The 24,363-nt window shown below is 48.8% G+C and overlaps 1 protein-coding gene across 1 annotated transcript; it reads right to left on the bottom strand.

Annotated features, from left to right (window-relative positions):
• Positions 1–321: 321 nt before the first annotated feature.
• LOC147668724 (uncharacterized) lies at positions 322–24,353 on the bottom strand. Its single transcript, XM_086948475.1, has 3 exons — positions 22,659–24,353; positions 22,047–22,557; positions 322–2,721 (listed from the first exon to the last, which is right to left on the bottom strand). Exons 1-3 carry the CDS (start codon positions 24,339–24,341, stop codon positions 1,886–1,888), a joined length of 3,030 nt encoding a protein of 1,009 aa, XP_086804601.1. The 5' UTR covers positions 24,342–24,353; the 3' UTR covers positions 322–1,885.
• Between the last annotated feature and the right edge of the window lie 10 nt (positions 24,354–24,363).

Below are 24,363 nucleotides of genomic sequence, written 5' to 3'. Positions count from 1 at the left end.
AAAGGTCCAAGGGATAAAGGTGTTCCCAAAGCAATTACACTATTAACCTTCAAACGTTGTCTTCTGAAACATCAACAGTGCAAATTGTACTTGGAACCCTTGCACTACTCTAATAAACACAGTGATAGAGCAAACTACACACTGAAATGCCTCACATCTGAGGGGCTGGTGGTGGAAGGGCTGCAGGGGGGGGGGGAGGGGGGGTGTTAGTTCTTCCCCACCCTCTTCCATGACAGACTAATCACCAAGATAGAAAACAGACACTCATAACGTACCGATAAGTTTGAAGTATCTCATCACCACATGGAACAGGCAGGCAGATTGGTTTATAGCAAAGTTTTAATGCGTAAAATAAGACATTCTTGGAAAACAGCTCACTGTGGAATTGTCCTTTCTCTAGTTGTCAATCTCACCCCTCACACTAGAACAGGACCACAACTGACCTCACAAAACACATCACAGCATGCAATGAAATACTCCTTACAGTGTCTTTATCAGACAATCTGCTTTGTTTTGTAAAGTATGTGAACGTTAGTTTTTGGGTATTTAATTCTCACCAAAATAGCGACCAAACTCCAGCCGACTTCTACCATATGGTTTGCTTTGCCCAGGCCTTGACCCCTTTTGGTCCGAGGTGGAATCTGAGCTCACACAGACCTTGGGTCGGCAGGTTCCACACGATCCCTTACGTCTTCTCCTGGGTGTATTTGAAGGTTTGGACGGCTCTAGAGCGGACAAACATTTTCTGGGAACGGCGGTCGCTGTGGCTAAATCAGATATTGCAGCGGCCTGGGCTCAGCCTAACCCCCCCTACCCTGCGAAAGTGGCACCAGGGAGTGGATTGGTGGGTGGCCCAGGAGGAACATGGTTGTCCCATGAGGTGCCATAGGGTTTGGGGCAAATGGCTGAACCTACTGTTTTAAATTGCCAGCTTTGGCTCTCCCATGTAACGGGGTGCTGCTTTCCAGCTTGGGTGGCTTGCATAAATACTCCTACCCTAACAGTGGGGTAATTTACTGTCTGTTGGAGACAGAATTGGCTTTACTGTGTATGATGTATGCTGTCTTTTTTTTTCTAATCAAAATTATAATAAAATTGATTATCAGAAAAAAAGAAGATTCTCACCAGAATAAACCATCTCAAAACATTGTGAAATGTGTCGCAGTCTCGGCAGTTGAAACTGCAGAATTATATGGATGGTGCCACCTTTGCAAGTTGTTAGAATCTAGACTGCCATGAATCCTATTTTGATCTCTCAGCCTGGATGGGTTGTACAGAATATTTACAGAGCCGGTCCGAAGATACTGATAGGGAGTAGATGTTCTTGCTTTAGTGATGAAAGGAGTTTATGCCTTTTGTCCGCAAGTGGTTTTTGATTCCTATTTCTTCTCCTAGTTTCTTTTTCCCATGTACTCAGGTCTTTCAATAATATTTTGTTGAATCCTAGAAGTTATGTCCATCAGGATAGTTTATGATCCACACTTGGTAACATGTCCTCAACACTGCACGCATTTAATGGGAGTCTGACAGGTTTAATTCGCAGTGAAGCAGCCTCTGTGAAGTTCGTTGCTTGGTGAAGTGATGTTAGTGACGTTGAAGAACCTATATTCTGTTTGGAGATGCTGCGAACGTTGGAGTTTGTCCTTTAACTCAAAGCTCTTCTGACATTCAGAGGAAAGGGAGGATCACAGCCCGGAAGGATTGTTAGATGTCATAAGAGGTCCAACTTTAGCTGTAGATTCTTAGATGATGTAAAAGATCACATTTCTTTTTTTAAATGAAGGTTTTTTGGCAGTGCTTTGAGAAGGCTTCCATCTTGTATGTGTTACTTGAGGTTGCTGAGCACCACCTTTTGTTTACAGCAGTTTCCATATCCTGTACGGCGTCATGGCCGTCGCCTGTGTGTTCTTTGATGGCGTACAAGGCTTGCCTTAAGATCAAAGCTCTTGCTACACACAGTGCAGTGATAAAGCCTCTGGCCTGTGTGTACGCTTTGATGCCGTACAAGGTTTGCCTTCCGAGAAAACCTCTTGGAACACACAGTGCAGTGATAAGGCCTCTCTCCAGTGTGTACGCTTTGATGGCGTACAAGGGCTGCCTTAAGAGTAAAGCCCTTGGAACACACAGTGCAGCGATAAGGCCTCTCTCCTGTGTGTACGCTTTGATGCTGTGCAAGGGTCGCCTTTTGAGAAAACCTCTTGGAACACACAGTGCAGTGATAAGGCCTCTCTCCGGTCTGAGTTTTTTGATGCCGTACAAGGGTCGCCTTCTGAGAAAAGGGTTTGGAACACACAGTGCAGTGATAAGGCTTCTCTCCTGTGTGTACACTTTGATGTTGTAGAAGATTTCCCTTCTGAGTAAAACTTTTCTCACAGATATTGCAAAGAAAGGACCGCTCTCCTTTGTGAGTTTTTTCATGTGTTGCCTTATCAGCAAACCTCATTTCATGCTCAGTGTAGGGATACCGATCTGTGTGTGTTTGTTCGTGCAGTAAAAGACGTGTCTTTCCAGTAAATGTTTTCTTACACTCAGCACAGGCATAAGCTCTTAGGCCGGTGTCTATTCTTTTCTGCCTTGCAAGTAGTCTTTTATTGTTAAAATTCTCCCTCTTCTGTATTCCTTGGTGTTTTCTTTCAGTCATTTTATAAGCAAAATTCTTCCTTCGTCCAGAAGCTTTACGTTTCTCTTTCCCATTCATACTTTCTGTCGTCGGCTGCTGTGCTGCAGAATGAAATGAACACTGAGAATTATACATGGGAAATATTTCTTGAAAGAAATGCACGGTTATAATATGAGAAAGGCAGACAGTAATATCTATGAAGGAAGGAAATGTTACTACCTGTGAACAATCATTTGCTGCTTGTAGTTCCACGTTTCCCATATGGTGACCTCTCATGGGTTGGGTTCTGACTACTAAAAATAATTAATTTAAGATTGAGTTTTGATCTGGAGAACGACTCATAATCCCATACCAGAAAGGCATAATGCATCAGCGCGCAGACTCCAATTAAAATCATTGTGTTGTTTTCTCCATCGGAGTACGACTGCTTATATGAGTAAAATAAAAAACTGCTTAATCTGAGCAACCTATATACTTTCCAAGCATACAGCAAGTGGGTGATGCATGTGAGCCTGCAACATGACAAGCTGACATATTTGCAAGAGAGTAACATTTTCCATTTTCAGCAATCTGTGGCACATCACAGGTTGTGCCATAACTTAAAAGAACCGTTAAGGTCCGGAACGCCGGAGCCAGGCTCATTCTAGGGACACCACGCCACAAACATATGACCCAACACCTACGAAGCTCCCCGTCGAGAAGAGAATCACCTTCAAACTCCTCACCCACGCCTACAAATCCCTCAACAACATCGGACCCACATACCTCAACGACCGAATATGTTGATGTCACCAGAGAAATATTTTATGAAAGGATGCACAGAACCAAATGTTTCTGCTTTACAAATTATCTACTAGAGGTATGTTGGGTAGAAAAGCCATGGTTGCATCTTTATCACACGTGGACTCAGCCTGTGGTATTTCTATGTGGTGTCTCCGCTAGGCCTGGGCGGTAACTTCAGTTCCACTTGCGGAATTTGTTCAATTTCACATTCCGCTGAGAAAGTGGAATTGCCAAAACCTCCGCGATCCGCAGCTTCGTAGAATTTTTTGCTTGTTCACGCTTTCAAAATGTGTGTTCGCAAGATATTTCCCCCCTAGCACGCGAACAGGAAAAAAGCATTGTGAATGGGAGGAAGAATCAATTCCGTGTGTTTGCAGAATTCTGCGTGCTCACAAAACATTTTTTACGCTGAGCTTTGCATAACATGATTACGCAAATTCCGCCCACCCCTAGTCTCCGCACGAGTAGAAAACCATATGCCAAATTGTGCCGGTGCAAAAAACGGTCTTATTTTTCATACATTTTCAATTCTGATAATGTAGAGCATGAGTGCATGTTTAACACTGGATCCATATTTAACTTTGTCTTTGTCAACTTGTTAATCTACTAATGGGTCATGTAGTTTGCTAACTGTTTGAGGAAGTGACTGCTACTAGGTACACAAATATCTACATTAAGGCTTAGAGGGGGCGTGGCCGAGCGGCACCGAAGATAGCCGAACTCTAACGCGGCTCCTGCGGGGAACTGCCTGAGGCCCTCAAAATCCGGCCATAATCCTGCAGCCACACTGCCCCGGAGTTCAGGCTTGGAGGCACCGAGAGCTCCGGTGCCCCGGGGTGTTTTCCCGGGCTCTCTACTTGGAGAGAGTGCTCCGCGCTGCCTGCCAACAGCTTTGGGCCTGTCCACGGCCTATTTCACCGACGGAGGCCGCAGCCTCGAGTACTTCCGCGGGCCGGACCAGGGAATGTGACGCCAGCGCGGATCGTCGGTCAGGAGCTGGATCCTGCGCTGCTTCTTGGGCGAAGCGCGACCACCACCGGCGAGGGAATGATTTCCCCCCCACGGGCTAAGACGGGTGAGGCCGGGAAAGTCTGAGGAGCCGGAAAGACCTGGGGCCATTGTCAAACACAGCGCCGGGCACGCAGGGGGGTCCCTATGTGCTTGTGACGAGGCAGACCCCTCCAGAGTTCGCACGGCAGGCATCCTGGTCCTGGCCATTAGTGAGACCCTGGGTGCGGTGGTTGTCCGGTGGCAGCGGAGGGCAAGTGGCGCAAAGCTGGTCAGTGGGCGTGCAGGTGCTGGGAATGCAGATCACATAGCGGACCAAGGGAACCCCATGAACTCTGCAAGGTGACAATCAGCTTGGTGCGGTTCCTCTGATAGGGGGGTGTGGACGTGGTGCCCACTTCCAGTGGGTTGAAGAGCGCGACTTCGGGGCCACTGACTCGAGGATGCAGTATCCTCAGGGAGCGAGGGCCAGGGGAGGAGCTAGTGCAGAGTAAACTACCCCCCATCGTGTGGAACCAGACGGCATGGCGACGCTGCGACCTTAAGGGCGCCCTCTCCCCTGTGTCCGCGGGTGGGTCCGGGGCCGGTGGCCGCTGTCATGAGACCCAAAAAATCCACGACGACTCAGACTAACACAATGGACAACTACACGGCCGCGACGGGCGGTGGAACCGAGGCGCAGGCTGGCTCCCTGACGGGCACGCCAGAACCGTCGTTACAATCGATACTGCAGGCCATACAAACGCTGGGTACCACGCTGGAGTCAAAGATAGACAAGGTCTCCATAGAAATGACACTGCTGAGGGCAGACTTAAATAAAACATCTGAGAAGGCCACCCAAAATACGGCGGACATTGCGAAGCTCCTAAACACCACGAAACAACTGCAGCAACAGGTTCAACGGCTCTCGCACCAGCAGAAGGTGGTGGCGGCCCGCCTGGAGGACCAGGAAGGGAGGGCCCGCCACAATAATATACGCGTGGTGGGGGTGCCGGAGAAGATGGAGGAGCCGAGCGTGGACTTGTTTCTGGAGGACCTCATCCTAAAGCATCTGCAGCCCAGACGCCTCTCAAAGTTTTCCGCCGTCGAGCGATCCCATAGGGCTCTGGTCCCCCCGCCGCGCCCAGGGGCCCCGCCATGAACGATAATCGCAAGGATCCTCAATTACACAGACCGTGACGACACTCTGCAGGCAGCCCGCCAACATGGGGATCTTCATCTGAACAATGCAGTCATTAGGTTCTTCCCAGACTTTACGCTGAAGGTGCAGCAGGAGCGCCGGTCATTTGATGGGGTCAAAAAAGTGCTTCGAGAAAAGGGCATCAAGTACATGATGTTCTTTACGGCAAAACTCAAGCTCCTGGTAGATGAGAAATCCTGGTTCTTCACCTCTCCGGAAGATGTTCATTCCTGGCTGGAAACGCGTGTGGGCGAGGCGAGCTCCGGATATGGGGGCAACTGGAGGAACACGGCGCCTCGGTCGCCAGCATCATCGGCTGGCTCCCAGAGGGGTGGAAGTCGGCGCTGGCGGACATCTCTGCCCCTTCGTCGGAATCTGGCCCGGAGCCTGTCGCCTCGCCGGACATGGGGTGAAGGGGCCAGGACTGAGTTGCACTACGAAGGACAGCTGGCGTACACGTGATGTATACTGACAATTCCTGTTTCTCTGTATTGCCTGACTTCGGAGGGGGTCCTGGATAATGCCCTGGGGTTTGCTTAATAAACGTTGAATAACTGACTGAAGAGGCCCGGTGGAAGGGGAGGCCCTGGTGAGCCGGGGGTTTTTATGTATGTTTGCCTAATTATGGGTTGCTTGGTATGGGTGGCTGTTTGGGGGGAGAAGTGAGGCCTGGGACTGACTTGCCCACATCTATGGTACTCAGGACCCAACTGAGCAGGCTGAGGCAGGTTACAGATTACGAAGCGGGGTCAAGGGTAGTCCTCAGGTTGCAGGTTTTGGTAGCAGCTCTCACCCCCGTAGTTTTCGTTTACAAGGGCTACAGGCGCTCTGCTTGTTGGGGGAAACCTGACCAGGTTGGCTGGCGTGGCAGGGTAGCAGGGAGAGGGGATTGTTCTAAGGGTCGGGGATGTGGGGTGTGGGATTGTTCATTTTGTGTTGCTGTGTTTTTACTGGTTTTGATTTGGCTCCTTTGGCACGATTGGCGAGCGAGTGGGAAGTGGGGGGTGGCGCTTGCCTCCCTGGCTGTTAGAGGTAATTACCCATAATGCGTACACCACACACCAGTCACATTAGTATACTCTCCTGGAACGTTAATGGCCTACAAAACAAGATTAAGCACACCATGGTACTCCAGTATTTACATAGACATGCACCAGATATAGTCCTGCTTCAGGAGACGCACCTGCTGGGAAACCACTGCAAGGCCCTCAATAGATTTGGCTATACGATGCGGGCACATGTTGGCTTCACCACTGGCTCGAGGGGGGGCGGGAATCCTCATCAGGAACACCTTACCTCTGGTGATCGGAAAAGAATGGCTAGACCCCCTAGGGAGCGCTTGCTGCTCAATGGGAGGGTAAGGCATTTAATATCTGATCCTTGTATCCTTGCATAGGCAGCGACTCCTTGCGAAGGAGATTAGAGATGTCCTCACTGACCAGGCGAGATCTCATGCCCTGGCAATCCAGAGACAGGTGTACGACCTTGGAGACAAGGCAAACAAGATGATAGCCTGACTGGAGAGACGGGACCGAGACCGTAACTGGATCCCGGGAATTCAAAGACCGGATGGAACCGTGCAAGTAACGGGGCAGGAGATAGCGGCGGAATTCGCACATTACTACGAGGCGGTTTACCGGTCTGACGTTGTTCGACAGGAACAAGACTACCACGACTTCCTGGCTCCCTTGCAGCTGCCTGCCTTGGAACAAGCTGATAAAGATATCCTAGACTCACCCATAACGGTCTAGGATGTGGAGGACGCAATGGGAGACTTGCTGGTGGGGAAGACGCCGGGGCCCAATGAGTTCCCGGCAGAAGCGTTTGGGTGCGTGTCCAGCCGCCTGGCACCTCACATGCCGAGTATGTTCAATGAAGCCAAGCAGGTGGGGGTACTTCCCAAAGACTTACGGTCGGCAACGATCGTAGTGATACATAAGGCCGGTAAACCGCAGGAGCTGTGTAGCTCCTACAGGCCCATCTCCTTGCTGAACTTCGGGACCAAGGTCCTCGGTAAGATTCTGACCACGAGACTGGGGGCAGTTATACAGCACCTGATACACCCGGACCAGTCGGGCTTTATGCCTCACTGAAGCACTCGTCTCAATCTCCGGCATTTGTTTGGGGTCTTGCAGAGGATCTCCGCAAGACCAGAGGTGCTGGCAGCCCTGCTGTCTCTCGACGCTCATATGGCGTTTGATAGTATAGAATGGCAGTATCTCTACGCAGATCTGGAGAAATTGGGCTTTGGCAAACACTTCCGAGCATGGGTGCGGCTGCTGTACACTGCGCCGCTGGCGAGAGTCCGGGCGAATGGAGTGCTGTCGCGAGAATTCTGCCTTGATCGGGGCACGCGTCAGGGCTGCCCCCTCTCGCCCACCTTGTTCGTACTGGCGGTGGAACCACTGGCGCACTGGATCCGAACGGATCCGCTGGTGTGGGGCATCGATCTGGGAGGGGGCTGGGAGGAGCGTATTTCTTTATACGCTGACGACATCCTCCTGTATGTGCAGAGGCCGGCGGCGTCCATTCAGAGGCTGATGGGCATAATAGGAGAGTTCGGTAGGTATTCTGGATACCGCATAAATTGGAGTAAGTCCCTGGGGCATGTGTTGGCGGGGCCACAACCCCAGTTGCTGGCGGATTGTGGAATGATCGCCTGGAAGGATGTTTTCAAATACTTGGGGATTTGGATCACGCACTCCGAGTCGGAATTCCTGCGTCTGATGTTTTGGCGCAGCTGGAGCGGCTGCGCAGAGACGTGGAGCATTGGAGGTCCCTCCCGCTTTCGCTGATGGGGCAGGCCGTCCTATTTAAAATGATGGCCTTCCCTCGCTTGCTTTATGCTTTACAATGCGCTCCCTTCCTGGTCCCGGACCAGGTGTTTAGGGCAATTGAGTCTGAACAGCGTTCCTTGCTGTGGAGTGGCGGACGTCCTCTGATAGCTCTCAAGAAACTGCAAAGGGGCCCATATGAGGGAGGGCTGGCGGTACCAGACATCCGTCTCTAATATTGGGCGACACAGCTCATTAATGTGAATGGATGGGTGTTCTACCCTCTGGAGGAGCCAGCCTACAGGGTGGACAGACTGGCTTTTGGCAGCGACACGTACTTAGCAGCGCTATATACTAGAGCAGAGGTCTTCAAAGTGTGGGGCACGCCCCCCTGGGGGTCCGTGGCGGAAGTCCCAGGGGCGCGCAAAAGCCTCATTAAGTACTCAACAATGAAGATGGCCTGGAAGAGCAAGTTTGTTTATTTTGCGCGTTTCCAGGCCTTCTTCATTTACATGACTGTTGAAGTGTCGAGAAAAGTAAGGCAGCTGGGATCCTGAATCTTGGGGTCCCGAAGGCAACAGCTAGGCTTAAATCAACAAACTATTTTGTAAGTATTTTATTGTATTTACAAGTTCAGCAGCTGCATTTAAAATAATGCTCACGCCAACAAGTGAGAAACGAAAGGTGTTAAATAAATTGATGGGACCTGCACATATTATGAAACTAGTTTATTTTGATCCCCGAAGATATCTGTATGAGAACTGAGTCAAAAACCTGAATGCAGGATGGTGCCGCGCATAATAGCGACAAGTATTTATAATGTTTTACGGTCCCAGCATGTAACAGAAAGCAATGTGAATATGTAGGGCATTATTCTACAATTATATTAAACACTGTATAAGATAGGCTGCCACACAATGATTTTGTCTATGTCATCAGGGCCAATGAAATTATGTGGCAGTGGAGCACCGTAGCCAAATTATGCAGTCTAATGCAGCACATTTTTACTAGTATTACATAATTATTTTTACCTTTTTTGTTTTACTTAGTAGTACTGTCTGGGCAAAGATTTCACCTCATTAGTACCAATTTAACAGCAAATACAGAAATAAGCCACTGAAAGTTGTCCAGTCACCCTTGGAAGAGGGCTTCCAATGCGTGCAAACACGTCACCATGTTCTTAGTAACTTTTGATCCATTTGAGCTTCAAACAAATATTTTAAAATCTGCATGTAATACTGCAGCTGGTGGATTATGTGGCAAATCTGCAAACCCATAAATATGCGAAAAATGTCACAGCTGCAGAATCGCATAATTCCAGCGCCCTGTATAAGATAAAACAAGTGCTTTCAAAAAATACATATCAGTAATAGCTAACCAGACTGTACCTATAGCAGGAATCATTTTTATAAGTCCATTAAAAGTACACTTTTCAAAACTCAACATCCTTACATTGCCTCTAAAAAGATTTCTTTTTTTGTCATCATGATGCTTCAAGTTATTTCATAAATTAAATCACATTAGACACCCTCCTTGAACTCTCACGTAGAGGTACCTCCAGGTCCCCATTAACACATCTGGGATCGTTGTTTTTAACAAAGGTTATGGGAAGTCTTTGCAAAATTAAAAACAAATGGGCACCTTAGTCCTCGTACCCCTGCCAACTTTGGCCTCTGTTCACATGCAGATGTCCTTGCAGGTGAGTTGAGAGGATACAAGGGAAGAGCCAAAGGGGTCATATTCAGAGGCCCAATCGCCCGAACATCTGTGGTTTCTGGGTAATGGCCCAGGAGAAAGAGTAAAGGAGTGAAATCCATGGCTAGCATCAAAAGAGATGGCCCAGAGGGGGACACGCTATGTGGAGCTGATTTTTTTCATTTATGAATGAGACAGCTTCCCCCATCCTCAGAGAGATGCCTGAAGAAGGTGTTCAGAATGAATATGCTACTTACCAGTATGCATCTGTTCTTGGCATGTAGGGCTGCTAACATTCATATCTAGTGCATAGATCGCCGCCTATTGTTTAGTCCGGATGATTGCACCTTGTTGCCCTGGAAGAGTCTTCGAAGTATCACGAGATAGGTGGCTCCTCCCCTGGACTACAGTGCGCATGGGCATCAACTCCATCCCCAGATTGTTTTTAGCCATTGTGTCAGAGATGGAGTGAAATAGTGTAAATGATGTCCATGCTAATGATTGAATGCAAGAAATAATCTGCAGCCGCTACGGGCGCCGGGGAGGAGGGCGGGCGATATGAATGTTAGTAGCCCTACATGCCAAGAACAGATGCGTACTGGTAAGTAGCATATTCAGTTCGAGGCATGTGGGCTGCTAAATTCATATCTAGTGCATAGAATACATAGCAGTCCCTCCATTAACGGCGGCCGCCCGTGCCAGCTGCAGAAGTTTAAAAAAGAGTTTTAAGAACAGCCTGACCAACAGCTGCCTGCTGTCTGGAATGCACATCTACACAATAATGTTTAGTAAACGTATGTGGTGTAATCCATGTGGCTGCTCTACAAATATCCTCCAAAGGAATATTACCTAGGAAAGCCATGGAGGCCCCTAACTTGCGTGTGGAGTGGGCTCTGGGGGGGACCGTTAAAGTGCGCTTAGCCTTGTGGTAGCAAATTTGAATACACTTAACGATCCACCTGGCTATTCCTGCCTTGGAAATGGGGTTGCCTTTGTGCTGGGCTGAGAAGGCAACAAATAGCTGTTGTGTCTTCCTAAAGCTTTTGGTCCTGTCAATGTAGTACATTAACGCTCGTTTGACATCAAGCGTGTGGAGCATTCTTTCTGCTACTGTTTCAGGGTTCTGAAAGAATGTGGGTAGTTCAATGGTTTGATTGACATGAAACTCCGACACCACCTTAGGAAGAAACTTAGGGTTAGGGCGCAGCACTACCCTGTTAGGATGAATTTGAATAAATGGCTCTTGTACCGTGAGTGCTTGTACCTCACTAACACGTCGTAGAGACGTGATGGCAATGAGAAAAGCCACTTTCCATGTTAAGAACTGAATCTCACAGGAGTGTAGAGGCTCAAACGGTGGTCCCATCAATCTGGTGAGGACCACATTGAGGTTCCACACAGGAACTGGTGGGGTCCTGGGGGGATGACCGTTTCAGCCCTTCCAGGAATGCTTTGATGGCAGGCACCCTGAAAACCGAGAGGTGCTGTCTGTTTTGGAGATAAGCCGCTATGGCTGATAAGTGTATCCGAATGGAAGCATACGCCAGATTACATTTGTAAAGATGTAACAAATAGCAGATGATATTAAGAATGGATGCATCTAGCGGGTTGATATGATGTTCTGTACAGTAAATGACAAACAGTTCCATTTTGCTGCATAGCAAGCTCTGGTATTGGGCTTTCTTGCCTCCCGGATGATGTCCATGCATTCCGGGGGCAAATCAAGGTAGCCAAACTCTAAGACCTCAGGAGCCAGATCGCCAGGTTCAGCTGTTGCGGATCTGGGTGCTGAATGTCGCCATGGTTCTGCGTCAAGAGCCTGGGTGTGAGGCGCAGCCTTTGATGAGGTACCACGGAGAGTTCCAGAAACGTGGTGTACCATGGCTGGCGTGCCCACGTTGGAGCAACCAGGATGAGTGTCATTGAGTGTTGCAGCAGCTTTCGTGCCACCAGCGGTATGAGAGGTGCTGGGGGAAAAGCGTACGCAAATTTGCCTGACCAGTTCATCCATATCGCATTGCCCTGCGACTGTGGGTGTGGGAACCTGGCGGCGAAGCTTGGGCATTTTGCGTTCTACCTTGTGGCAAACAGGTCTATCTCTGGATGACCCCACTGCTGTAAGTACGGGTGGAGTACTGATGGATGTAACTCCCACTCGTGCATTTGGTGGCTGTACCTGCTGAGCAGATCCGCCATCTGATTGTCCACGCCCGGGAGGTGTTCTGCCATGAGGAAGATGTTCCTCTGAATGGCCCACTTCCACATGCCCTGAGCCAGATGAGACAACTGTGGAGAGTGTGTGCCCCCCTGCTTTTGGATATAGTACATTGCCGTCATGTTGTCCGTCCGGATCAACACGACCTTGTTGCACAGATGTACTTTGAAGGACTTTAGTGCCATGAAGATTGCCATCAGTTCTAAGTAGTTGATGTGCATCTTCTTCTGCTGTGTCGACCATAGACCCTGCACTGTGTAGTGGAGGACGTGCGCTCCCCAACCCTGGAGAGATGCGTCCGTCGTCAGGATAATTTGTGGCACAGGCTCCTGGAACGGTCGGCCCTTGCAAAGGTTGTGTGGAGTCCACCAATGCAGAGAGTTGTATGCCCGACCAGTTACCAACACTAGGTCTTTCAACTGCCCTTGAGCTTGAGTCCATTGGTGTGCCAAACATTCCTGGAGCGGATGCATATGCAACCTCGCGTGTGGGACTATGAAGATGCAGGAGGCCATCATGCCTATCAACTGCATAAACACTCTCGCAGGGAGTGAGCGTTGCGGTCTGAACCTCTGTATCAGCGACTGGATGTTGTTGATCCTCGCTGGGTTTGGCTGAGCTGTAGCAGCCAGAGTATTTATCGTCGCGCCCAAATACTGCCGCACATGGGCTGGCGGAAGGTGCGACTTTGGATAGTTTAGCGAAAACCCCAGACTGTGAAGAAGGTGAATGGTGCGGGACATGTCTGCGGCGCACTGCTGTGCCGACTTGGCTTGAACGAGCCAGTCGTCCAGGTAAGGGTAGACATGTATGTTCTGTCTCCTGAGGTGCGCCGCTACCGTCACCAGACACTTTGTGAACACTCTGGGAGCAGTGGTCACTCCGAAGGGTAGGACCCTGAACTGGTAATGCCTGTTTAGAATGGTGAACCAGAGGTATTTTTTGTGGGATGGATTGAGTAGTACGTGAAAATAAGCATCCTTGAGGTCCAAGGTTGCGAGGAAGTCTCCCTGGTTTAACAGTGGAAGAACCTGCTGCAGAGTTAACATGTGGAAGTGTTCTGAAAGAATATACCGGTTGAGGGGGCGTAGGACCAGAATGGGTCTGAGTGAGCCGTCCTTCTTTGGGATTAAGAAGTACAGGGAATAAACCCATGTGCCTTGTTCCTCCAGTGGCACGAGCTCTATGGCGCCTTTTTGCAGCATCACAAGAACCTCTTGCTGCAATAAGTGCAAGTGCTCTGCCGACATAGGACGTTGTCTTGGGGGTATGTTGGGTGGAGTGGACGTTAACTCCAAACAATAGCCGAACTGGATAAGTTTCCTTACCCACCTGTCTGTGGTGATGGACTTCCAGACTGGCAGGAACTGTTGGAGTCTCCCCCCGACAGGTGTTGGATGGTCGGGGTCAGTGACAGGAAGTCACTGTTTGTTGGCAGCAGAGGAACGGGAACTGTTGTTGCCTCTGCCCCTGCCCTTGGCGTTGTTTCCTCTGTAACCTCCTCTACCCTGTTTGGGGTACGAGGACTGCACCCCACTTTTACTGAACTGCGCCTGTTGTGCCAAGTGTCCTCTGGTAACACCCCGAGTGCCTGAGCGACGAAAAGTGCTCCCTCTGAATTGCTGAGACTGAAGTGCACTCATGGATTTGGCCGTTTCAGGATCTTTTTTAATTTTTTCGAGGGTGGTGTCCACCTCAGGGCCAAATAGTCTGTCTGGATTAACGGGCTGGTTGAGGATAGTAGTCTGTATCTCTGGCTTGAACCCTGAGATGCGTCACCATGCTTGACGCCGTAACATTACACTAGTGTTTATCGCTCTTGCTGCCATATCCGCAACGTCGAGCGCACATCTAATCGCAGCGTTGGAGATGAGCTTGCCTTCCTGGATAAGCATCTCAGCTCCTTCTTTAAACTCGTCTGGAAGGTGTTGTAAAAGCTGCTCTAAGGTGTCATAGTGTGCCCTGTCGTATCTGGCCAACAAAGCTTGTGTGTTAGATATGCGCCAGATGTTGGCTGCCTGCGCTGCCACCCTTTTCCCCGACGCCTCCAGCACTTTAGACTCTTTGTCCGGGGGAGGAGCTTCACCCATCGTCTGTGAGTTCGCCCTCTTGCGAGCATTAGAGACCACCAAAGAGTCCAGAGGCAACTGGCCCCTTATATAAGTTGGGTCCCCAGGTGCCGGTCTGTATTTTTTCTTTATTCTAGGGTTGACAACCCGTGCCCTTGTAGTTTCCTTGAAAATGTCCGTGGCATGCTTAAGAACACCCTTAAGCATTGGAAGTATTTTTACAGTTTTCTCGGCAGCAGAGAAAGTGTCAAATAAAAAGTCAACGTCCACAGGGTCAGCATGCATTTCCACCTTATGGTTTGCAGCCGCCCTTTCAATTAAGGCATTGAATGCCGCAGAATCTTCGGTTGGAGAAGTCTTTGCGCCAAAAGCTTGTGGGTCATGGACAGCTTGTTGGTCCCCCTGATCACCTGAGGCTAACCACGAGTCCTGTTGCTCATCAGGGTCTGTGTTTTCGGGAAAAGTATACTCCTCGTCCTGTTCACCCTGATCTCCATCTGAGCAAGTGGGTGAAGGCGATGGGCTTCTCCCAGGATGCGGAGGAATGTGCTCAACAAGTTCTGGCATCTCTGGCGCTGGCCTTTTCTTTTTCAGAGGGATTACAAACAACTCCAAAGGCTGTGATGTAATCTTCCTCTTGTAGAGCGTTAATTTTCCTGTGTCGGCGTCAATATACTGTTCCGACTGCTCTTCTAATAAGGGTTGTCGACTCAAACTTCCACTCAGTTGAGTTTGCCTCACCCCTTCTGAGTCCTTAGGCACCGACCGAGGTGCAAAGGCCTTTGGCACCACCTTGGGTGGTAGAGTAAAGAGGAGCGGCATGGAGGTATTCTTCGGTGGCGCTACCGGAGTAGGTACCGAGGGTGTCTCCGGCACCGACGTCAACTCTTTCTCCCGAATCCGTTTGAGGGAGTCTGCCACTTGCTTGGTAAAAGAAGCGGACAGTCTCGTCGACCCGACCGAGGACCTCGATCCACCCCCAGGGAAAGACTGGAGCGTTGATGAATCCACGTTCCTTGCTGGAGGCGCAGACGTACTCTCGACAACTGCGCGTCCGCCACCATCCACGGCCCCATGCGTCGACGCCGATGGCTTCGGATCGGCAGACTTTTCCTTTGGCGTTGTGGCTCCAGTGCGCATGGGCATCCTCTCCATCCCCAGATTGTTTTTCGCCATTGTGGCAGAGATGGAGTATAGTACAGTAAGAGATGTCCATGCAAAGAATGAATGCTGCAGCTGCGACAGGCACTGGGGAGGCGGGTGGGCGATATGAATGTCAGCAGCCCTACATGCCAAGAACAGATGCATACTGGTAAGTAGCATATTCCGTTCGAGGCATGTGGGCTGCTGAATTCATATCTGTGCATAGAATGTATAGCAGTATCTCCCTTAGCGGTGGCTACCTGTGTCAGCTGCAGCAGTCTGGAAAAGAGTTTTGAGAACAGCCTGTCCTACAGCAGCTTGCTGTTTTGAATGTACATCTACACAATAGTGTTTTGTAAATGTATGTGTGGTTGACCATGTGGCTGCTCTGCAGATTTCGTGTAAAGGAATATTTCCTAGGAAAGCCATGGATGCCCCTAGCTTGCGCGTGGAATGCGCTCTAGGGGGGACTGTTAAGGTGCGTTTTGCCTTTATATAACATATTTGTATGCACTTAACAATCCATCTGGCTATACCTGATTTTGAGATAGGGTTACCTTTGTGTTGAGGTGAGAAGGCAACAAACAATTGTTTTGTCTTTCGAAATGTTTTTGTTCTGTCTATGTAATATAGCAGAGCTCTTTTGATGTCAAGGGTATGCAAGGCCCTTTCAACTACTGTTTGTGGGTTCTGAAAGAACACTGGCAATTCTATAGTTTGATTTATATGGAAATGGGATACCACCTTTGGTATGAACTTAGGGTTTGTTCTAAGAACTACTCTATTTGCATGTACCTGAATGAATGGCTCTTGAATAGTTAGGGCTTGCAGCTCACTAACTCTTCGAAGCGAAGTAATGGCAATAAGGAAAGCCACTTTCCAAGTAAGAAATTGTAGTTCTCATGAGTGCAGTGGCTCAAAGGGTGGTCCCATTAGTCTAGTTAAAACAACGTTTAGATTCCAGACTGGTGATGGTGGGTGCCTTAGAGGAATTACGCGTTTAAGACCTTCCATAAACACTTTAATTGCTGGCACCCTGAATAGTGAAAGGTGTTGCCTGTTTTGCAAATATTTTGCTAACGCAACTAGGTGTATTCTGATGGAAGAAAAAGCTAAATTGCACCTTTGGAGGTGCAATAGGTAGCAAATGATGTTTTGAGTGGAAGCATCAAGCGGGTTAATGTCGTTATTACAGTAAATGACTAAACGTTTCCACTTTGCTGCATAGCATGCTCTGGTAGTGGGTTTTCTTGCCGCTTTGATAATATTCATGCAGTCTGGAGGCAAATTGAGGTACCCAAATTCTAGGATTTCAGGAGCCAGATCGCTAGGTTCAGCTGTTGGGGATATGGGTATTGGATTTCGCCATGGTTCTGCGTTAGAAGACTGGGTGTTAGTCGCAGTCTTTGATGAGGCACCACTGACAGTTCTAGGAACGTCGTGTATCATGGTTGCCTCGCCCACGTGGGAGCAACTAGGATTAGCGGCAGCGAATGTTGGCGTATTTTGCGTGCCACCAGCGGTATTAGTGGAGCTGGGGGAAAAGCGTACGCAAATTTGCCTGACCAGTTCCTCCATATCGCATTGCCTTGCGACTGCGGATGTGGGAACCTGGCCGCAAAGTACTGCCATTTTGCGTTTTCGCTTGTGGCAAATAGATCTATTTCCGGATGTCCCCATTTCCGGAAGAATGGTTGGAGCACTTTGGGGTGAATTTCCCATTCGTGCATCTGTTGGCTGTGCCTGCTTAGCAGGTCGGCCACTTGGTTGTGCTTGCCTGGGAGGTGTTCTGACATGAGAAAGATGTTCCTTTGAATGGCCCATTTCCACATTGCTTGAGCTAGGTGCGACAGCTGTGGCGAGTGTGTTCCTCCCTGTTTCTGAATGTAATACATAGCTGTCATGTTGTCCGTCCGGATCAACACAGCTTTGTTGCGTAAGTGTTTCGCGAAAGCTTTTAGGGCTAGAAAGATGGCCATCAATTCTAGGAGATTGACATGCATTTTCTTTTGCTGTATAGTCCAGAGTCCCTGCACCGTGTAGTGTAGGACATGGGCTCCCCATCCTAGTAGGGATGCGTCCGCTGTTAACACTATTTGTGGGACAGGCTCTTGGAACAGTCGACCTTTGCAAAGGTTTTGTGGGTTCCACCAATGCAGAGAGTTGTATGCACGACTGGTCACCAACACTAGGTCTTTTAATTGCCCGTGAGCCTGGTTCCACTGCCTTGCTAGGCATTCTTGTAGCGGACGCATATGTAGTCTGGCGTGAGGGACTATGAATATGCACAAGGCCATCATGCCTATTAGCTGCATAAACACTTGAGCTGGTAGTGAGTGTTGAGGTCTGAACTTTTGTATTAGCGTCTGCATTCCCTGGACCCGTGCTGTGTTGGGATATGCTTTTTCTGACAGTGTATCTATTGTCGCTCCCAGGTACTGTTGGACGTGGGAGGGTTGTAGGTGTGACTTTGGGTAGTTTAGTGAGAATCCTAAACTGTGCAGTAGGTGTATGGTCTTTGACATGTTGTCGGCACATTGCTGGGCTGTTGGCGTGTGTATTAGCCAGTCGTCCAGATAAGGGTACACGTGTATGTGTTGCCTTCTGAGATGTGCTGCTACTGTAGCTAGACATCTGGTGAACGCTCTTGGTGCTGTTGTCACCCCAAATGGCAGGACCTTGAATTGGTAGTGTTGCCCTTGAATGGTGAACCTCAAATACTTTCTGTGAGCAGGGTGTATTGGTATATGAAAGTATGCATCTTTGAGGTCTAAAGTTGCTAGGAAGTCTCCCTGGCGAAGCAATGGTAAGACTTGCTGAAGATTGAGCATGTGAAAATGCTCTGACAGAATGTAGAGGTTGAGGGGCCTGAGGTCAATATTGGTCTGAGAGACCCGTCCTTCTTTGGAATTAGGAAGTATACTCCTGTTCCCTGATGTTGCAGTGGGACTGGTTCTATGGCCCCCTTTTGCAGCATACTGATGTCCTCTTGCTGAAGTAATGTTATATGTTCTTGTGACATAGGGCGTTGCATGGGTGGTATGTTGGGTGGAGTTGAGGTGAGCTCTAGGCAATAGCCATGTTGGATAATTTGCCTGACCCACTTGTCTGTGGTGATATTTAACCAGACTTGTTGCAATTGTTGTATTCTTCCCCCGACTGGTGTTATGTGGTCTGGGGAGAGTGTCAAGAAGTCACTGCTTTGTGTTAGTGGAGGATCTATTTGCATTGCCTCCACGACCTCTGCCTTTGGTATGGTTTCCTCTATAACCACCCCTGCTGGTGTTCTTGTTAAATGTGGATTGTGTGTTAGTTTTGTAGTTGGAGGATTGCTGTGATGTTCCTCGCGCTCCTCCTCTATAATTGGAGCGACGAAAGGAGCACCGGTGTTGTTGGGACTGAAGTGCTCCCGTAGATTTTGCAGTTTCTGCATCCTTTTTCATTTTGTCCAGAATTGAATCAACAGCTAGACCAAATAAAAAGTCTGGGTTAATTGGTTGATTAAGAATTGTAGATTGGACTTCATTCTTAAAGCCTGATATACGAAACCATGCGTGTCGCCTTATTAGCACGCTGGTATTAATGGATCTGGCAGCTGTGTCTGCTGCGTCTAGTGCACACTTAATAGATGCATTAGTGATGAGCTTTCCCTCTTGTATGAGTTCATCTGCCTGCTGTTTGTAGGGATCAGGCAAGTGTTGGAGAATTTCTTCCAAACTGTCGTAGTGCGCCCTATCATATCTGGCCAGCAAGGCCTGTGTATTGGCTATTCTCCAGGAGTTTGCTGCCTGAGCCGCCACTCTTTTGCCTGATGCCTCAAATATTTTAGATTCCTTGTCTGGAGGTGTAGCCTCACCAGTAGTTTGTGAGTTTGCACGCTTACGTGCGTTTGACACCACTAAGGAATCTAGGGGTAGCTGTCCTTTGATGTATGTAGGATCTATAGGTGCAGCTCTGTATTTTTTCTCGATTCTAGGGTTTATGACCCGGGCTCTAGCAGTCTCCTTAAAAATGTCACCTGCGTGTTTTAACACCCCTTTTAGCATTGGGAGTGTTTTAACGTGTCTTTCAGATGTTGCAAGTGTATCAAATAGGAAGTCTTCCTCAATAGCATCAGAGTGCATCTCTACATTGTGGTAGGTTGCTGCTCTATCTAACAGAGAATTAAATGCAACTGTATCCTCTGTTGGTGATGGCTTAGTAGGGTATACTGCAGGGTCTGTAATGGGCAGAATCCCTTCATTGTCTGGTTCCCCTCCTGCACCCCATGGCTGTGTGTCTGGCTCTGTATCTGGGTTTTGTGGGTAACTAAAACCTACATCTGCATCCTGATCTTCATCAGGGTTGTAGTCAGAGCGTGTTGGTGAGGTTGGTGTATAAGGAGTAGTAGGCATAGCAGGAGTGATAGGTTGAAAGAGGATAGGAGAGGTAGCACAGTCTCTCTTTTTCTTTAGGTGGATCTTGGAAAAGTCTTCAGTTGGTAGAGGCCTTTTCTTTTTAGTATAGACAGTCACTTTACCAGTTTTTGGATCAATGTAGATTTTTGACTGGCTATCTGTGGAGGGATCTGGGTGAAGAAGCTCCTCTTCCACAGTTTTTGTATTTGGTGTTACAACCTTTGCTTTTTGTTTTTTCGGGTCGATGGTTTTTGGTACCTCGACCGTTTTAGGTGTTTGTATCGCTTTCGGTTGTTTTTCAACAGGTTTTGTTGGTTGAACGTCCTTTGCTGGCTTCACAACTTTTTCGGACCGAGCGGTGCTGTCGGTTCGATAGTCTCTTTATGTTGTTTTGGAGCCTGCTGTTTCGGGTCGACGCCCTTTTTTGGGTCGATGGGCTTCGGCTCGACCGATTTCTTTTCGTCCACCTTTGGTTTCGGTTCGACGCTAGTGTTGGGCGTAGGCCTTGTTCTGTCGTCGACTGGTTTGTTCCCCTTGTCGATACTTGAGGCTGATTTGCTCGATTCGACGTGCCTTTTGGGGGTCGATTCTACGTGTTTTTGTTTTGGTGTCGAATCGACTTTTTTTGGCTTCGAAGTTGACTCGACGGCCTCTGACTTGGAGCTCAACTCGACTGCTTTTGTCTTCGATGTCGGCTCGACGGTTTTTGGTTTCGAGGGTAATGTGGCCTTTGGGTCGATGCCTTTAGGCTTTGATACCTTCGGTTCGACGTAATTCGGTCCGAAGACTCTATTCTCGACAAGTTTCGGTTTCGATGGAACCGATGTTGTGTGACGTGTCTCAGAGGGCTCTTTCGATATGTTCTTAGCCGGGCGATATGGCGGGGCTGTAAAACGAGGTAGTTGGGTCTTGGCTAAGGCCTGCTGGCGATGCCTTGGCCAGAGTCTCTGATAGAGGTATAGTGTCTATATGGGGCGGTGTACTCACGGTTCGCCCCTCGCCGTCATCGGGGTCGTCTTTAACTGCTACAATGTCCTGATCATAGTCTTCGAGATCGACGATTAGTTCTTCCTCTTTGGGGTAATATTCGGAGTCGGGCTCCGAGTATTGTCTGTCGTTAAGGCCTGAGTCTTCGCCGTTGTCTAGATCTTCTTCGTCCCCGAAGATGTTATCGAGCTCCGGCGCCGATCGTTGCATTTCTAGACTTGCCGCCGTTCAATTCCGAATAGTCTTTTTTGATCGGAACTGGGCACAGGTCAGGCAACTATCTTCGTTATGATCTGGAGACAGACATTTGTTGCACACTGGATGCTTGTCTGTGTGCGGGAACTTTGAGTTGCACTGAGGGCAGTACTTGAACGGACTTCGTTCCATCGACGGTCGGTCCACGTGGTGTCGAGAAGGCCTTACGGCCCGACGACTGGAGTGCAACCGAGATGTAAAAAGTGTATCGGCACCGAGCGCTTAACAATACCGACGGTATCCGAAGGCCTTTTGGCCCTTTAAGAAGTTTTTTTGATTCCGAACTTGGAGAGTAGGAAAGTACAGCCGAACCCAATGGCGGAGAAAAACAATCTGGGGATGGAGAGGATGCCCACGCGCACTGTAGTCCGAGGGAGGAGCCACCTATCTCGTGATACTTCGAAAACTCTTCCAGGACAACAATGTGCAATCATCCGGACCCAACACTAGTCGGCGGTCTATGCACAGATATGAATTCAGCAGCCCACATGCCTGGAACACACAGTTCCCTCTCTAGACTGTGCATGTCTACTATCCTCAATAAACGCCACATTACTTGTATCAGACTATTACATGTGATTCTGGCCAGTAATTCCTCCCATGAATTGCACGATTTCCAGTTCCTCAGCCTGGAATAGGGATGGACAAGGAAGGACGAGAGCTACTGGCCTATTTGTCTCATGAGGAGTCCCATAACCAGGCCTGTTTCTGCACAGGAAGGATGCAGTCCTGTGTGGATACAGAGGAGAGTGCAGGGACACATCTGCACCCAGTGTACTCTGGGGGTCATTATCTCTCAGGGGGTTCCTCCCAAACCATATTAATCCCCTCGAAGACTTACTAAAATATGCACATATGCATTCTAAAGAGGTTACATGTGTTAGTGCACTCAGTGTGTCCATTTATAGCAAAACACATACCTAGTGTGGCTCTGGACGGCAATAAAGGTGACTGTGTTGGTCCTGTCTCCATTGAGTCTGAGGGGGCATCTTCATCTGCAGTAATTTTTTCCATTTCTAAGCATGATGGGGGCACAGGCTGACCCCGCTCTTCAGGACAGAGCAGTTTTGCATTGCAGTTCTGATGTTGATGCTGTGATTCAAGGTGCAGTGGTTTGAGTATGTAGCTCTGATCTGAACCCTGTGCATCAGTACAATATTGCTCTAGCGTGTACTTCAGATTTGAATCCTGCTCCTCTAGCTGTAGTGGTTCCACCGTATTAATCTGATCTGTTATTTGTGCTTCAGGAAGCACAGATTCTCTCTCTCGATCCAGTGCAGTAATGTGCAGTGGTTCCACAGTGTTGTTCTGATCTGTTTTTTGTGCTTCAGGAAGCACCGATTCTCTCTCTCGATCCAGTGCAGCAGTGTGCAGTGGTTCCACCGTGTTGTTCTGATCTGTTTTTTGTGCTTCAGGAAGCACCGATTCTCTCTCTCGATCCAGTGCAGCAGTGTGCAGTGGTGTCTCAGTGCAGCAGTGTGCAGTGGTTCCACCGTGTTGTTCTGATCTGTTTTTTGTGCTTCAGGAAGCACCGATTCTCTCTCTCGATCCAGTGCAGCAGTGTGCAGTGGTTCCACCGTGTTGTTCTGATCTGTTTTTTGTGCTTCAGGAAGCACCAATTCTCTCTCTCGATCCGGTGCAGCAGTGTGCAGTGGTTCCACCGTGTTGTTCTGATCTGTTTTTTGGGCTTCAGGAAGCACCGATTCTCTCTCTCGATCCAGTGCAGCAGTGTGCAGTGGTTCCACCGTGTTGTTCTGATCTGTTTTTTGTGCTTCAGGAAGCACAGATTCTCTCTCTCGATCCAGTGCAGCAGTGTGCAGTGGTTCCACAGTTTTGTTTTGATCTGTTTTTTGTGCTTCAGGAAGCACTGATTCTCTCTCTCGATCCAGTGCAGCAGTGTGCAGTGGTTCCTCCGTGTTGTTCTGATCTGTTTTTTGTGCTTCAGAAAGCACTGATTCGCTCTCTTGATCCAGTGCAGCAGTGTGTAGTTGGTCCACCGTATTGTTCTGATCTGAACCCGGTGCATCTGAACAGGTCTGTTCTAGCTTGTCTTTCTGCTCTGGTTCCTGTGCTTCAGGGCGCGTTGATTCTAGCTCGAAGTTCATGTTTGGATCCTGTGCATAAGGAAGTTCCTGCTTCAAGCATAGGTGTTGCTGTAGGCACTGGGTTTGTTGTGACCCCAACTCATCAAAGGACAATAGCCCAGACGCTAAGTGTTCGTCTGATGACATCCCATCAGGTGACACGGGTTGTAGGCTGCGGTTCTCCTGGGGATCTTGGAAATCAAAACACATCAATTCTTCCTCCAAGGGATCATCAGGTCCCTTCCCATTTGATAGCATAGTTTCTACACCATGGTTTTGCTGTGGTTCGTGTCCTTCAGGAAATAGTGGGTGTGGGCAGAGGTTCTGTTGCTGTTCCCAGCTATTAGTAGACAATGGGGATGGTTCTTGCTTCAGGTGCTCATCTGGTTCCCTCTTTTCTAGGAACGTTGACTGTATGCTCTGGTCTTGCTCTGGTGTCTGGCCAACAACAAATTCTGAGGGAAGATATAGGTTTGCCCCCAGTGATCTGCCTGGAGGATCTGTATGAGGGTACCTGGATAGAGTACAATCCTGCTGTAGTCCATTTCCATTTGGAAACCCAGGTTGCAAGCACTGGTCCTCCCATGGGTGACGTCGATCTGGAAACACTGGCTGTAGACAAAGGTTTGGCTCCTCTGGGTACAATTGAATATCGGTCGGAGAAGAGAGCGTACACTCCTGCTTTGGTGCATGCCGATCAGAAAACACTGTCTGAAGACACAAGCTCGGATCCCCTGGCCTGTCCAGTTGAGGTGTCGCAGGCGAACGGCTAACAGCACAATTTCTAATGCTCACGGGACAGACCACCTCCAAAGTCACTCCAGAATTATCTAGGGAACCTTGATCCTTTTCTATCCAGATTTTCTTAATCAGCCCAGCGACTCTAGAAGGTACGTCCTTCACAGTATTCAGCAAGTTATCCAGTTTGGCTTCCAACTCCTCCAGCATGGATAAAAGGATAATGTGGGGCAGTTTCTCCGAAAGTGATTCTAGGTCCTGGTCCCTCTGAGCATCATTTCGGGATCTTGAAAATGAGAGGTCATGAAGAGGTAAAGATGGGACTGTAGCTCTTATGGATTCACGTGAACACTGCGCATTCGCTTTCTTTGCTGGAGCCCGTCTTCTGCCCATTCTGGTACTTTGATTTTCAAGT

This window comes from Lissotriton vulgaris, unplaced genomic scaffold (assembly GCF_964263255.1).
Source record: "Lissotriton vulgaris unplaced genomic scaffold, aLisVul1.2 SCAFFOLD_494, whole genome shotgun sequence".
Lineage (NCBI taxonomy): Eukaryota > Metazoa > Chordata > Amphibia > Caudata > Salamandridae > Lissotriton > Lissotriton vulgaris.
The sequence above is the reverse complement of the archived record's forward strand: the minus strand, read 5'-3'. Positions and strand labels throughout refer to the sequence as shown.